Below are 16748 nucleotides of genomic sequence, written 5' to 3' on the forward strand. Positions count from 1 at the left end.
GTTGATGTTTAGTGTTTGTGAATATTGGATTTCTTATAAACCTGTTCATTGGATCAAATTAGAGGACAATTCCCACTAAACTTAAATGTAAATAAAATTAATTAGTTTGTGCACTAATAAGAAAGCTAATTGGTATCATTTAATATTATTAATCACATTTTAAAAAATATATTTTAAAATTCTCCTTCATTATATTTTCATGTTAAAAATAAAAAAATTGATAATTGAAAATAAAATTCCGAAATATATTTTAGAAATAAATAAAGAGAAATTAGCTAAGATTTTGCTTATATTTTTTTATCATATTTTTTATATGAAGTATCATTCAATTTTATCAATAATTAATCTTTATCAGAAATTTTGATTATTTATAGTGAAATTCTCTATTTTCAATTATATTTTTTTATTTATAAGATTCAAATTCAAAAATTTGCTCAAGTAGATCAAGTCTAATAATCAATGACTTGCTGATAAGTTTGCTTGTATTTTATCCACAATTCATGAGATATTTGTCTCTGATTATACTTGAGTTTGAATGAAGTATCATATTCCTGGAGGTGTCAAAATGTGTCCAGTTTGAAGGTTTTATCCGATTTTGGCTTAGTTTAATTCCAATTTTCATTGGTCCAAAGTTGGTTGGCTAATTTTTCTTTTATTATTTTTTATAATTGATTAAGTCATAAATGATATTTTTCATATTACATATGTAGTTAATATTCATTTTAAGGTTAATATTTTATGCACGTTGAATTTTGTTTTTAATTTCTAATATTTTTTATTGTTATAATTGGTGCATTATATTTTATTTATTTTTTTGTATTTGTAATTTTGTTATTTTATAATACAAATGACAACCTATATCTTTTATTAAAAATACTTTATTAACTTTTTATATAAAAAATAATTTATTTGGATTTTTTTATTTTTTTATATTATTATTTTTATAAAGAAAAAAAAAAAAAAAAAAGAGGTGTAGTCCATGGGTTAGACATGCGGCGTGCAAAATGGTGGGTTAGGCTTAGGCTAGGAAAATTTGGCTCTTCTAAATAAACCTTTGGTAGTACAATGTTCTTCCTTATCTTTATATTTATTAGAGCAAATTATACTAATATTTCCTAAGATTTACACAAATTACACATGCTTCCCTCATTCTTATTAGAGAAAATTATAGTAAATATCGCTAACATCGTTAACAGATTGTACATTGACATATGATGTTTTAATGATTCTTATCCCCAAAACATCCCTATCCCTTTTGTTTGTTTGATTCGTTTTCTAGCACATGAACTCAAAAATAACTCAAAGCAACTCTTCATCTATTGAAACTCAGATAGGAAGGTAATAACCTATGGAAACAAAAAATATATATATACATCAAATCAAAATCATCAAACCCCCACTCTAGCATCGTCAAACTCATCATTGTCATCAGACCCAATTTCAAAAACTCACCCCCCACAATCAAATCTAAATCAAAATTATAACAAACACAAGACAAATTCAAAAACAAAACTAAAAAGTAATCTCAACTTCCTCAAAACGATAACAACAATAATAATAACAATAATTAAATCACAAACACATTTCAAAAAACAAATTTAGAAACAAAAATCTTAGAGCATAAGAAATAATTGAAAGCAAGGAGATTCAGAAGAGGAATTAAGTCTTCATTCCCTCTGTCTCGTTATTCTCCGACCACCCACCAACCACAGAGTTCTTTGTCGTGCACAGTTCAAACGATGACATGGGATACAACCCCTTTGCAATCACCGCCATAAGGGGCCACGATCGGAAATAAATGAACTTCATTAAAAACGCTCCTTTCTACACAACCACCTTTGAATCATGCCATCAAAACCATTTCAAATTTGACACACATAATCGCAATGTATGGATATTTTAAGCACGATTTCTAACATCTTTTAAGTTAGAGACTATTTTGCAACACTCATGCAAAAAATAGAGACTATTTTGATTTTTTCATTAAGTTAGGGACTAATATGCAACAGGAGTACAAAGTCAGTGACTAAATTGCCTATTTACTCATTTTGTTATCATCAAATGACGTGACATCTTTTAAGAGATACGTTCACGTGCCATGCCACGTCATCTTTTAGTGCCACGTTGGATAGTCCACGTGGCACTAAAATTGACCTCACTAACCGTGTTACTTTAAAATTTAATGGAAAAACTATTTTACAACACTTATATAAAAATATGAACTATTTTGAATTTAACATTAAGTTAGAGATTAATATGCAAAATGAATACAATCTTAGGGACTAAATTGCCTATTCACTTCTAATGGTTAGTATTATTATCGGTCTAATGAATCAAAACTTATAAAAAATATCTTGAGATTCTAAAAAAATCAAATATCCAAAAGATAAAAAAGAAAACTTCAATTGCATGTCATTTTACTCCCTCGCAAGTGAAAGGGGAACACTTCTATATCACCTTAAAATCCACTATGTTAAATAATATTGACTATACACATTGGCAACAATATTAAATGTCGTGGCATGAGCTATTTTTTTTTTTTTTTGCAAATAAATTTCTCTATATACTTTTTTAAAGGAAAAATGATTATGTAATAACAATATAAAATAATTTTATAAAATTATCTAAGTATAACTCATCATGTATTAAGTCATACAAACACTAATAAGTAAAACTATTTTACTAGTATCATTAAAATCTTTTTGAAAAATCTTCAATTGATACTAAACTTTCCCATACAACTACCAAAAAGGAAAAAAAATTCCGATAACTTTTCTCAATTAAATTTATTTATTTATCCATTTATTTTACGAAATCGATCTCAATTAATAAAAGGTCAAAACTTAGTTATAGAAACATATGTACTTGTGGTACTCTTTGCTAATCTAAATAACGTTGGTAATCGTTGCATCCATTTTAGGTACAAAGATGAAATCAACAGTCTGGATGTTAACAATAGTTATTAGTTGAAATATAATACCTAAATTTGTTTGGAGAAAATTACCAGTAATAATTATATTATTATATCTAAGTATTATCCTTGGCAATAAGATAGTTATAAACAAGAATTAAAGAGGAACTAATCTTTATTAATTGATTAATTATAAGAGATATTATTTGACCTACCAAAAAAAAAAGATAGTACACCCATCGAGAGTACCAAAATCTATGAACAATTTGATTTTACAACCATAATCTGTCTGTCAATTAGATGAAGATCTTGGGTGGCAATTCTGCAATCCATCCCTCTTCATCAATGTAAGAGATATTTAGGAATTGATCAAGTGCTAGTCCACTTAAGTGCTTCATCCATTTCACACGTTTGGATTTATTTGCCCCTGGTCCTCTGTTCCCCTCCTCCACAAATGTGATGTTTCCTCTGTAGTTAAGTTTATTTTATACATGAATGTACAAGACAATGTTAAGAGGTCATTGAAATAGGAGATAACTTAATAAAAAACAATTTCTTATTTAGACTCCTCTGAAGTGAGGAGAGTATAATTTACAAGATAAAAGTATAGTTATAGCAATTATTGAGATTGTAAGTTTATTATGCATGTGCACGTATTTTTATTATAATCTCAACCATTTTATTTAAAGATTAATGATTATAATTACACGCACACTTTCAGGATCCAAAATTCAAAATAAAAATAAATAAATAAATTGAAGTTTACTATAAAATTTAAATATCTTACTCATGGCCTACAAAGGTACGAGCACTCCAACCCTCAGGTGTAACCACATTTGATAGGAATGAGTAGGCAATGATGACTCTGGCATAAGGCCTTAAAGATCTCCCTAGCATAGTCTTTCCTTTTGCCCCGGTTATGTTACAATTCTTAAAGACAAATCCACTAGTATCATTTGGTGTCTGCCTTTTATGTGCTGTAATTACCCCATCCCTTTCGGGACCATCTTTTCCCATTGAAAAATGTATGTGACTCGCCTATATTTTCACAACCAAATTACTACTTGTAATGAATATCAATATATATATATATAAAAGAAAAGTACTCAAGAAAAGGAGGAATTTTATCTATACAACAAAACTCATTCAACAAATTTCAATATTGAGCAAAAAATAATAATTGAAAAGAGAGAGAAATATAAGATATAATAAATGTTTTAATAGATACAGTGATACACATTAAATATTATTATATAAAGAATTAAGTATTATTATATAAAAAAATATGATACACATAACAAGTTATATAATAATTTGTTTAACATCATATTTTATGTGTATATTTTTTCTCAATCTTGTCATTTATTAATTTAAATGATTTTTCTTTTATCTCTTTTTCTCTCTTGATTATATATTTTATCATACCAATTATTTTACAAATATCATTTCTCTTACGTGTGAGTTTTTTTTCCTCCGAAATAAGTTGAGTTGAACATACATTACTTAAAGCACTGAAGAAATTATTAGAAGAATACGAAATGAAGTTAATTTTATGATACCTCAAAGATTGATTGACCATTCCCATATATGAAATCAGATCCACCTTGAATATAACAATTACGGTAGTAATGACGACCATCATCATCATATAAGGTGTCTTGCACCCCTAGAAATGCACAATCAAAGAAAACACATTTATCTGCATGGATTCTAGCTGCCTTGGCTTGTGTGATTGTAGTGCTAGTATCCTCCAATATTATAGGCTTGTTGAGTGTATTCTGAGAATATAAAGTGCAAAATGTGATATCGTTATTTAATATAAGCAATAACCTTGCCTGTTTCAAATAAATATCTTGAAAGTGATCATACCGTAAAAGTAATGCCCTTTGCAATAGTATTATTTGCCTTTGTATAGAAAGTTGCATTACCATGATCACCCCATTCGATACTTGTGGAATTTCTACCTGCTCCTTGAAGAAAAATGCATGGTTTGTTTATGGGAATTACAACCTGTTCTCTGTATTGCACGAAGCACACATAATGCTTAAGTTTATTATAACCTTAAATATATGCAAAATAACGTGACAATAAAATGCTAAATATATCAAATAATTCACATTGAACTCAACACAAATATGCATACAAATAAATAATTATAAATATGAGCATATATATTACCTGTAAACACCGGACGAAATTTGGATGTGAATCCATTGAGAATTTTCCGAAGGGACAAAGTCGATGGCACTTTGAATTGTTTTGAAACTTGCGTTGCTTGATTGGCTAACAATAATGGTTTTGAATGGACTACCACAATTTTGAGATTCACAAACATTGCAACCGATTACTAACAACGTGAAAATTAATGAAAATAGATGTGGAAACTTCATTTTCATGTTCCTTTTTAACATGCAAATGGTGGAAATATAAGACCTCAATATTCCCTTTAGTTTTATAAAGAAGAATTGGTATTATTGCTTGTATTTATAAGAAAATGTATATACTATTCATAAGTAAAAATCATAAAATAATGTTATAAATTATAATTAATTTCTACCAAAAAAATACTAGAAATATAGAGAACATGTCAAAATAAATGTTTAAATTCAAATCACTACAATTAGGGATGGGAATGAGTCGAACCGTTTGTCAAGGAGTCTTTGACTCGACCTATTTAAGGCTAGACTTGGCTTTAGTTAGTTTACTATAAAAGTCAAGCTCAAGCTTTTTAAAAAAAAATTAGATAAAAAAGGTCAAAGCCAAACTATAAAAAAAAGTTGTTAAACTTGACAAGTCGACTTGTTTAAGTAATAATAATAATATTAATAATAATAATAATAACTATTATCTACACCATTTTTATGGTATTATGAATGATAGGATGAAGTGACATAAAATTCTTAGAGAGTTTACTTGCATGTGAAAAATTTTCAAAAAGAAAAAGATTAAGTTAAAAGGATAATGCAACCAGATTAATACTTTCAAAGAAAAAAGTGTTTTGTAAAAACATTTTTAGACAATTTAAATATTTTTATTTGGCTATATTAATATAAATCATTTCTAATCTATATTTTTTTTATATTATGATCTTTTTTTCATTTTCTTTTGATATACTTTGTGTTTTAACAATTTGAATTTAATATGATTTTGTTTATCAATTATTTTTGGATTTCTATATTACTTATAGGAAATTTTATAAGTTTCTTTTTTTAGTTAGTATTTCACTAGGTTTTAAAACAATTAATTGATCAAAGACATCTTTAAACAGACTTTTAAATACACTCATAGGCCAAGTCAGACTTTTATGTAAATTAAACAGAACTTAAAAAAAAAGCTTAGGTAATAGTCAAACTCAAGCCTTACATATTCAACTTAAGCCGAGCTAAGTCTATAAAACTTGGTTTGACTTGACTCATTTCTACCCCTAACTATAACACTTGAAATTAGTGATTTGAATTTGTACATTTATTTTTACATATTATTATTCCTATTCAAATTATTTTCTTTTTTTATATTACTATAATTTCACACCATTAATCTGTTATGTATTTTAATTTTGTTATTTTCATTTATTGAGGATATGAATTTGAATCTTAACATTGATTCTAACTTATTCTTTTTCCAAAGTACGAAAGGCATGCCTGACCAAAACAATCTATTACTATTAATCTATTCTATTTCTATTACTATTAATAAAACAAATTCCAAACTGGACGCATGTCATTACTAGATTAAAAGATTTTTCTCCAAAATTTTTCTCTCTCTCTCTCTCCTTTTCTCTTTCCAAACAACTTTTTTTTTACCTTTTGTTTTTATTTTTGTATTCTATTACTACTATCAATATATTTTATTATCTATTCTGCTTTCCTTTTTCTTTTTATTTCTTTTCTTACATTATTTTATTTCATTTTGTCTAGCTTTTTTTTATCATCTATTCTATTACTACCATTGTCACTAATAAAATTATATCATCAAATAATTCTCACGAGTGTTTGTGAAACACTAAATAATATTATAAATTAAAATAGTTTTAACTTTTTACAATTTATAATTTAATGACATGTAAAATTAATTTAAAATTTAAAATCAAACAAAAAATATATACAAATGTTGTTTTAAAGTAGTAGTTATTTTTAGTTTTAATTTCTATTCTTATATCACTTTAATTTTGTGTCGATCTCTTTCCTCCATTTTATTATTTATTATATTTCAAATTCAAACTTATTATTATTTTCTCTTTTAGTCATATATTTTGTTGTATTTGTACGAATATAATTCCTGAAGAAGAATTAATATAATTTCTCGTATTTATAAGGAAAATTATATATTTTATATGGATTAAAATCACCTGTGACATAATGTTCAACCAGTAGAAACTATGAGACGTGATACATAACTTAACATCGTCCTATGAACAAGAAGTGCTCCATACATCACTGGATTAACTTCTCGCTGCCGGCGACAATGGCCTCTCTGACCAGTGACCACCACATAGAGTTCCCCGAAGTCTCCCTGTCACTGAAACTAACAATGCGTCGTAAAGAAGAGTAAATTTCACTTTCGTACCATAAGTTTTCATAATGTATAACACTTGTTTATTTTTAATATTAATTTATCGGTTTTAACACCTTTAATTTTAATTTCAATTTGTTTTTTTTTAGTTATTATCAATATATATCGTAACTTAAATTTTGTATCATAAATTTAAAATCTAAAATGAAAACAAATATATATTTACGTGTCAGTTATTGAAAGAAGGTTGCACACAGCCAAGTTTACTTGTGAAAGGGGCGATTCGAGGCGTATACAGAAACTATAAGTAGACGTTCCGTGTTGTTCTAAAACAGAACAGAACAGAACAACATCAAACCAAACCCTAATTTCAACTTCATCTGTTTCATTTGATTTTGATTCGAACTCAGACAGAGACATAGCCTCTTTCTTTCGTTTGGAGAAACAAACCCCTCGTTTCAATCATTGATCCTTTCCTGTTAGGTTTGCGAATTTGCTTTTGTTTTTGTAATACTTTGCAACCCCTCCCACCCCCTTTCGATTTCGCAGGTGGGCGAATTTTTTAATGTTTCGGTGTTTCAAATTCGCAGATACGAATTACTCTTCCAATTTCATCATGGCCAAAACCTCCTTCAAGCTTCAGCATCCTTTGGGTACGTTTTTTTCTTTAATTTTTTGTTTTCTCCAATTTGTTATAAAATCTGTTAGAAACCGAAAGATTTTTTTGTTGGCCATGCCTTCTGAATCGTAAAAAATTTAAAAAAATGAAATTATTGGTGAAGGACAAGGACTTCAGCTTTTTATCTACCTACACGGATAGAAGAATGAACGTGCTTACTATGTTCACACGAGTTTTTTCTTCTGAGTTTCTAAAACCCTTTGTTCATTCGACTTAACTAATAGCTTGCTATTTTATGTGTCAGAAAGAAGGCAGGCTGAAGCTTCTCGCATTAGAGAGAAATATCCTGATAGAATACCTGTAAGATTGTACTCAATTTAGATATTCTGTTTATTTTATTTTATTTTTCTTGAAGCATTCTTGTTTAAATATATATGGCAATTTTGTGTGCAGGTGATTGTGGAGAAAGCTGAAAGAAGTGACATTCCTGACATTGATAAGAAAAAGTGAGCGATTTTCTTATGCTATTTCGTCCCTTTTGATTAGTTTCCTGGTCTGGTGATTTTGTTTTGCTGCCTGAAGGGTTTTATTTGGGGGTGGGTGGGGGTTAGGTTCATAATTTGTCCTGGAAGTGCGTAATAACTGTTGAGTTGATACTTTGATGTTCATATAAAATGCTGGTATTGATGGTGATCAATCAAGATTTAATGATTTTGTATTGTTGTTAAAGCTATATCATGTTTTCTATATAGTTTTACATACCACATCATAACTTCATGATCAAAATGTGGTTTGTTAGTAATGTAAAACAGTCTCTGCTTAAGAATGTTTGATTATTTGATTTGTTAATAGGGGCATGCTTCATATGCATGTGCAGAATGGCTACGAATATTGACTGTTGTTTTTTTTCTAAACAAATATTCTCTTTTGAACTATCCATCATGACAGTGAAGCTGCTTCCAAGTGAGATTCTAGTTTGATATTGTTTTGAACATTGAAGCATATAAGCTAGAGATAAGACAAGTATTGAAAGTTGGAGGACCAGACTTAATTTTTTCCCCCATATTCCTGCTATAAAGTATTGGTTATATTAATCTTGATTAATGTGTATAGTTATTCTGTGCATTAGTGGATTCTCAATTGGTTCTCTTCTTGTTGTGATGATGTAGATACCTTGTCCCTGCTGATTTGACTGTTGGCCAGTTTGTATATGTTGTCCGCAAAAGGATTAAGCTCAGTGCAGAGAAGGCTATTTTTGTTTTCATCAATAACACTCTGCCTCCAACTGGTAAGTATCCAGTCATGCCAAATGATTTTTTTTTTACCTTTATAGCAATGATTTTATGTACTAAATCCCTTGTTGTTGCAGCTGCATTGATGTCTGCTATTTATGAAGAAAATAAGGATCAAGATGGCTTTCTTTACATGACTTACAGTGGAGAGAACACCTTCGGATCCCACTAGGCATAATGCATGTTAACTTCTGTAAATAGCTCCCACAAAATATAATTTCTCTGCACCCAATTGTCAATGCACGGCCTTTTGAGTATTATTATCCTACACTTTGATTATGTTATCTTTAAATTATGATTTGATTACCACGCATGTTTTCAGTAACATCTAGTTTCCTACTCCAAATCTTCACTGGATGAATTTAGATTTGGTTACCACGCATTTGAATTGTGTTGCTTGGTTTCAGTAACATTGATATACTTTGTGATGCTAATTTTTGGGCGAAAATTGTAGGAAGAGCACTATTGATACAAATTGACATTTGCACAAACACTGGTTCTCATCAACCCAATGGTGGGCTCATATGAACTATTTTAAAAACAAATCAATGGGGTGAAGGTATTATCCTGTTTGGAGGCGAAGGATAAACTCTGATTTTTAAACAAGTATTTTTTTTTTCTTCTTCAAAGATTTTTAAACAAGTTATTATGAAAAGGTTATATTAAACTCTTAAAAATAAGTTTATATCGTAAATAAGTTGGATTCGATTTTTATAAATACCTATTTCTATTCCTGTCCCAATGAAGTTTTTATATTGGTCTATTTTAAGGTTATATATAAAACTTTAATATGAAATGGGTCTTTAAAATTAGTCAAGATGGGTTTTTAAAAAGGCCAGTGCAAGCCTAAAAAAACTATGATAGGTAATAAAACAGATTTACGCCTTAAATTTTTTAAATACACCAGGCTTATAGCAATAAAATTTGTCCGGGTCGGCTTATTAATTCATTCTTCTGTTGAAGGTGAATAAGAGATCAGGGTTTACTAATGAAGTTTCAAACTGAAATTAAAGTTGGTAAATCGTAAAATTGTTTGAAGCTAAAATAGACGTTTGTTCTGTCATCTGCCACTGCACAATTCTGATCGACCCCGAAAAGCAATTTAAAGGAAAGCCGTTCAATTTTGATTGAATTTTATGGTTTACAAAGAACATTGGGCTCCAAGTCTCCAATCTCAATCCTGCAGTGGACTGTTGCTTCCTGTCCTCTCACTATTGTTTCCTGCATTTCTCATTGCATTATGAAAAATCCATTACATTTCAGAATGGATTTTCCATAATGCAATGAGAAATACTGGAAAACAATAATAGAAGTGCAGAATGTTTTACTGTGTGCAGCGATAGGATCAACTCACTAATCCTCAACTGGGTTTGCTTCTGAACAAGTCATTGAAGTTGTTTTTATTTTTAAAAATACTAAAATAAAACACAGAATCAATAAATAGAAAATCTTTATCGAAAGATGTTACAAAAGAAAGAAACTCAAAAGGTATTGCAATAGTGACATTCGGAGAATTATACGTAGATTTGGATCCTCCCAACTATTTGGAAGTGTTGTTTCTCTTGAATTGGTTTTTGATCCATGTGACACAAATAGAGGCCCCGCTTTTAATTTTGGCAAAACCACCAGAATTCTTGTTCTTGCGCATGTCTTTTTGGGATCTGGTGGCATCATCATCCTCCATAGCACCAATACCACCAGCACCCCATTGGTCAGCCCAACGTGGTGCCTCGCTCGCCATCTTTCTTTCCTATGTGCCCTCAATACAATAAAACATTAAATTAAACCTTTGTTAGATTTGTAGAGGAACCACAATCTTCTCATTATTGGCATAATACTGATGAACCTAGGGAAGAAGTACTTGCCTTGCAACATCAACGGGCACATGCATCATGCATGCATCCCCATGAATCAAAACGTAGATTCTAAGAATCATGCCCTAATAGAAGTTTTTAGATTTACGTACAAGTATTTGCCTACTCTAAGAGTTGAAAACTTGAAACAAATGCTTAGAGACATGAGTAATTAGTAATACCTAGGCTCGTATGACTCAGTTGCTGGTCTTAGATGTAAAATGAGGAACAGAAAGGGGCCTGAATCAACTAGACATCCCTCTTACGTTGCCTAATCTATCTTTAATGTTATCTTGCCGACTCACCAATTTGAGTATTTCCGCCTGATTAAGCAAACTTTGTGAGGCATCTTCGGTAATTTCATTATTAATCCTCAACCTTGTCACGTAGTAGTGATACTTCGGCCAGCATTGTAAGTTAGCTATACCTCTAGTCATTGTGAATTGGGTCCTGTTAAGCTTTGGTAATATTGTACTATTAAAAGAGTAAATCACCTAGTGTGTCCCATGGAAGTGTTAAGCTTTGTTACTTTAGTGTCTAAAATTAAGTAATTTTTTTTTCTGAAATTGCAATCTTTCAATTTCACATGTAACATGTGACTTGAGTGATTAATATTAACATTTGTTTAAGGATCAAAACCATACTAAGTGGTTAAAATGGCTAAGAATTTTGGGATTTATTTAAATTTTTCTTAATTTTAGGGAATCGTGTGATAGTGCTTTAATACTTTCAACACTAAAAGTTAAGGTGATTTACCCGTTGTCTCTACCTTAGTCCACTTCTATCAATGCATGAATTACTTAATTTATTATAATAGCACTCAATCATTATATTATCACCCATATTTTGGATTCATAAAAAAAAAAAAATCATCCACATTTTGGAGGCAAAATAACACACATCAAAATCAGTGGTCAGTGGTTAAGTTAAAGAGAAACATTTTGTACTTCGAGGGTACACTAAATTTAGCATCTGATAATAACTCCGGACTTTCTAGCATCAACTTCGTTAAGTGACAGCATTTTTCTGTTAAAATTGAAATTTACTGTCACGTTTTCTAGGAGATTGAGAAGACCTGTGTTATTGCTTCTAACTCAATTGGAAATAAAAATCTGGTTCGAGGTTACAATCAGAAACTTTAAGAAGAAAAGGGAAAGCCTAGTCCAAATTGTGGGGTATAAGGAATAAAGATTCAAGGAAATGCCTTCTTCTGTACTACTAATGTCTAGGGAGACTGAATCATGAGTAAAAGTCAGTGGAGCCTGATTCAAATCAATATATATCAGAGCGTGCAGTTATATTGTGAATCACTAATAATCAACACTTTTGGCGCTATTTGCACTCAAAATAAAGAGCGTTACAAACGCTTGTCTCTCATATTTTTAGTCGCATATTCTCCAAAGTATGATACAAACATCAAGCATTTCTTGTGGCTGAGAAAAAAAACACAAGCCCTTCTGCTCTATCTAGTACTGGTTGAGTGTACGAAAATGTCTTTTATGTAATTACTATACATTTTCACAATATTGGGTATACGACTAAGGCTGCTTTTGACAAAGTAAAGTCTTATATGCCTTTGAGTCTTTGACCATTTGAGCTGTTGGTTATTGATGACCCTTGAATCTTCTATATATCAATGAGGATGGGGGTGTATGGTTGAGGGCGTAATCAAAATTTTCAATTTACTCGTGGGTGATTCACATTCTTCCCATATAACTTTGGTTTCACGTTATCGGGCACAACAAGTGCGTTTAAGATGACGTTACAAGTTGTAGCTTTCAGGTCCATTACCATTTACCAACCACTTGAGGCGGAAACAAGCAGTCGCAATAAAAATGAAAAATAGTGATAAGCAAAACTAACTAATCCCAAGAGATTGATTGAAAGTAAAACAGAATTTGGCATCTAAGAGGTTGTAAGTCATCTCTTATATCTTCAGAACGAGGTAAATAGAAATTCTTTGCATGTGTTTTGTGAACTCGAAAGCTTTTCCTATGTTGGATTCAAACACCCGCTAAAATTTTGCCCATAAGAAAAAGAGAGAAAGTAAGAACTGATTTTCATTTTCTCATGTTGCATTTTTACAAAATCACGTGAAGATTGTTTGATATTTCTCTTTACTAAACATCACTTTGCTTACTTTAAAATTCATACATGTTGAAAATCATTAGAATAATTTTAGTCATAAATTTTAAATTGAGATCTCACATTATTTTTTAGTGAATCTTTTAATTTTTTTTCTTTAACGATAAATCTCATTTTAAGATTTTAGATAATTTTTCTAAATCTTACATAAATTTTATTTTTAAATATTTTATTAAATTAAATATACTTAATTATATTTTCTTTCTTTTTTTTCTCCTCCCTATCTCTCCTGACCTTTCTTCTCCCTCTTTTTTTTTTTTCCTTCTTTCCTATAACTCCCCCTCCCCTCCACCTTCTTCTTCCTTCTCCTTCCTCCCTCCCCCTCTCCTCCACGGCCTCGTAGCCCCCTCCTCGTTCTTTTTTTTTTTTTTTTTCCTTCAACGACCTTCTCTTCTTCTCGTTTCAATATTTTTTTTAAGTATGTTAAAGATCTTCAAGATTCTTGTAGAAGAATTCATTCTCCGTCCTAAAGATCTCTTTGTAAAAAAAATTCATTCTCTACCCTAGAGGTCTTTAATTCTCTTTTATTGAAAGATACACAAAGTTAGATCTAGAGTACAAGATCCTTGCTAAACATTTGACATTAAAATTACTTTTAACGGTATACTAAATGAAATTGCCAATTCTACTGGCTATAGGGAACTTGGCCTCAATCGGGCACAAGGATGGTAGTAGCATTGAACCAATTTGAAACTTAACAAAAAACAAGCAAGAAACATTTGATCTCTGTCCCTGCACCCAGCACCCATTCAAAAGAAGAAAAATTAAACCACAGCAAATTTCTATATAACTGAAAATAGACAACAAAACTGTGACTCAAGTAATAATGTTGTTCTATCTTGTAAAAACTACTTACTGCGAAACCTCTCTATGAACACGTACGTTATCTCAAAGCCCCCAGTTGATTAAAAAAAACAATACGGGGATATTTACACAATAATAATGGATGCAGCTTTTGGCACATTGCAATTTGCTACAATGTATAGTTCATATCTCGTGGAATTCTTTCAGCTCAAAATCTTTCCCAATAATGCATACTTGATGTTGCTGTGTGGTTCGTTTTCACTTGGATTTTCTGACGGACTTGGACTTGTTCAATTTCCGTGACGAATCATCCCCATTATTGGTCCACGTATATCCAACAGGAATAGCAAAAGGGTCCGAATCCAAAGCCCCAGAAGAAGAAGAAGATCGTTGTTGGTGCTTACTCCCCCCACCCCACGAATGGCTAGTACTAGTTCTTCTCAGACACGTGGATCTCCCAGAAGGATCATCATCATCTGCATTGAGCAAATGCGTAGGACTCGATAACGGCGTGTAGAACTTCTCCACAGGTTGCAGTTCCACGAACTTGGTAAACGTGACCACCACCCTTACCGTGGGGACCACCGGGATCGCCACCTGCCCCACAAAACCACAACATCAAAAACATAAATCTTTTTTTACTTTCCATCACTATTCAAAATCATTCACCAACTATCGAAAACCCACACACATCAATCAAATCAAACCAATAATCAAGTTAATCATTTTCCGTCCCACTGGGACTGGGACCCACACACACACAGCATAGGTCAACCACGTCACTTACCTTCACTGGAAAACTCCCCGGCGGGAACTTCGTCGTGAGAAGCTCCCGGAGCCGCCGTACCGCCTTCACCTTGTTCGCCAGAATGTCCAACAACGGCAACAGCTCCTCCGTCTTCAATGGAAACTGCTCCGTCAACCACACCGCCGGCCTCAAACTTCTCAAATACTCCTTCTCCTTCGTCAGTGGGGCAGCCGGAGCCGCCGCAGCCGCCGATGACCTCCTCGGTGGCGCGACCGAAACGGAAGGAAAATCCACGCTTTTTCTCCCTATTGGGACCCACTCTCTTTCTTCTCTCACAAAACTACTATGTCTTCTCTTATCGGAATTGTTACTACCGAGAGGCATTCCAAAACTCGGATTTTCCGCAACGAGAAAACCGTCTTCGTCTTCATCAAGCTCCAATGGTAAAACCTGCTCGCTCCCTGCCACGTCGGATTCGCCTCCAGTAACTTTCCGTGACCGGAAACTGAAAACCACGTTATGTACTTCATAAACCCTAGCTTTCCACTCTCCAACATTTTCCATCTTCTCTTGTCTTCTCCAATTAGTTCTTCCGACGAGTTCTGCTTTCGTTACGTCCATCCCCGGCCGGTACACGCTGCTCTGCGAGCAGAATCCCGCCGCATCGGAATCGCTCATCGGAGCTCCGGCGTTCTCGAACGCGTCAAAGATTTTCTTATCGTCGCGGTTGAGAACGAGGAGGGAGCCAGCGGGGACGCCTGCGATGGCGTCACCGTCGCCAAGGAAGAGGAAGCTCTGGTTGGCGCGGTGGATTTTGAGACCGTCGAAGCCGGCGAGGGTGGTGTCGGCGCGGAGGTTGCCGTCGCGCTTCCAGATTTTGTAGGTGTCGGAGGGAGCGATTTTTCCGACGAAGGGAATCACGGAGCTCTCGAAGTGGAACGAGATCTCCATGTAGAAATCACGCATGCGGCGGAGAGCCGCCACTAGGCGCGGCAGGCGGCGGCGCCACTTGGCCCAGGCGGCACGGTGGTGGAGCCGGACGAGGACCTGTGCGATGTCAGAGGCGCGCAGGCAGAGCGCCTCCTGGAGCGGGTTCCAGCCGGCGGCGTTGTGGAGGGAGATATCGGCGCCGGCGGAGGCTATGGCGCGCGCTGCGGCGACGTCGTTGAGGCGGACGGCGAGGTGGAGGGGCGTCTCCCGGAACGGGACGTCGCGGCGGTCCAGGACGGCGGAGATTTTCTCCCCGACTCGGTCCTGACTGAGCGAGTCGGACTCGGTGATGACTCGGGCAGGGTCGGGAACTCGGGGAAGCGAAGAAATGATTCTGGAAAGCTTTGTGTGGTCGCGAATGGCCAGCGCGTAGTGAACGGGGCTGTGTAAGTATTGCTCTGCCTTTATCGCCGGATACGACGTGGTGGGATTTTTGCTCGATTTCGCCATCTCTATTTGCAAATTGCGATGAAACAGAGTCAGTAATGTCTTTTTCTTTTGTTCTTAAAACGTAAAAGTGTGTACCTGATTGGATGAGGTGTTACTAAACGTTATGTGTATTGATTAATTTGTTGACGAGTAGGAGAAACTCTTTTTAACCTCAAATGAAATGCATTGAAAGCTAAAATATATAATTTTCCTAGTTTATTACTTTGTCGATTTAAACTTATAATATCTACGCGCTGACTTTATCCTACAAAATATTGCTACGTGCGCTCGTCCTATAAATTAACATTTTTTTAATATGAGACTTGTGCAAAATAAAAAATGGTATTCTGTTAGAAGAGAAAAAAGCTATTCTCTCTTAGCTAGTTTTATCTAATATAAATTGATGGCAAGGCACGTTAATGACGTTATTTATTTTCCATTTGTG

At 33.1% G+C, this 16748-nt stretch overlaps 2 protein-coding genes across 2 annotated transcripts; one reads left to right on the plus strand and one right to left on the minus strand.

Moving 5' to 3' along the window:
• Positions 1-7850: 7850 nt before the first annotated feature.
• Positions 7851-9594, plus strand: LOC100784677 (autophagy-related protein 8C). Its single transcript, XM_006586693.4, has 6 exons — positions 7851-7906; positions 8014-8076; positions 8347-8402; positions 8496-8548; positions 9212-9330; positions 9412-9594. The coding sequence occupies exons 2-6, from the start codon at positions 8040-8042 to the stop codon at positions 9504-9506; spliced, it is 360 nt and encodes a 119-aa protein (XP_006586756.1). The 5' UTR covers positions 7851-7906; positions 8014-8039; the 3' UTR covers positions 9507-9594.
• Positions 9595-14111: 4517 nt separating this feature from the next.
• Positions 14112-16705, minus strand: LOC100797386 (ankyrin repeat domain-containing protein 13C). Its single transcript, XM_003534655.5, has 2 exons — positions 14924-16705; positions 14112-14733 (listed from the first exon to the last, which is right to left on the minus strand). Exons 1-2 carry the CDS (start codon positions 16322-16324, stop codon positions 14395-14397), a joined length of 1740 nt encoding a protein of 579 aa, XP_003534703.1. The 5' UTR covers positions 16325-16705; the 3' UTR covers positions 14112-14394.
• Between the last annotated feature and the right edge of the window lie 43 nt (positions 16706-16748).

The sequence above is a fragment of the Glycine max genome, chromosome 9 (assembly GCF_000004515.6).
Source record: "Glycine max cultivar Williams 82 chromosome 9, Glycine_max_v4.0, whole genome shotgun sequence".
Lineage (NCBI taxonomy): Eukaryota > Viridiplantae > Streptophyta > Magnoliopsida > Fabales > Fabaceae > Glycine > Glycine max.

Coding starts and splice junctions, on each gene's coding strand:
- LOC100784677 (XM_006586693.4), top strand. CDS start 8,040: ATGGCCAAAACCTCCTTCAAGCTTCAGCATCCTTTGG. Junction 8,549..9,211: donor CCTGACATTGATAAGAAAAA/GTGAGCGATTTT, acceptor GTGATGATGTAG/ATACCTTGTCCCTGCTGATT. Junction 9,331..9,411: donor TAACACTCTGCCTCCAACTG/GTAAGTATCCAG, acceptor TTGTTGTTGCAG/CTGCATTGATGTCTGCTATT.
- LOC100797386 (XM_003534655.5), bottom strand. CDS start 16,324: ATGGCGAAATCGAGCAAAAATCCCACCACGTCGTATCCGGCGATAAAG. Junction 14,734..14,923: donor CGGGGAGTTTTCCAGTGAAG/GTAAGTGACGTG, acceptor TTTGTGGGGCAG/GTGGCGATCCCGGTGGTCCC.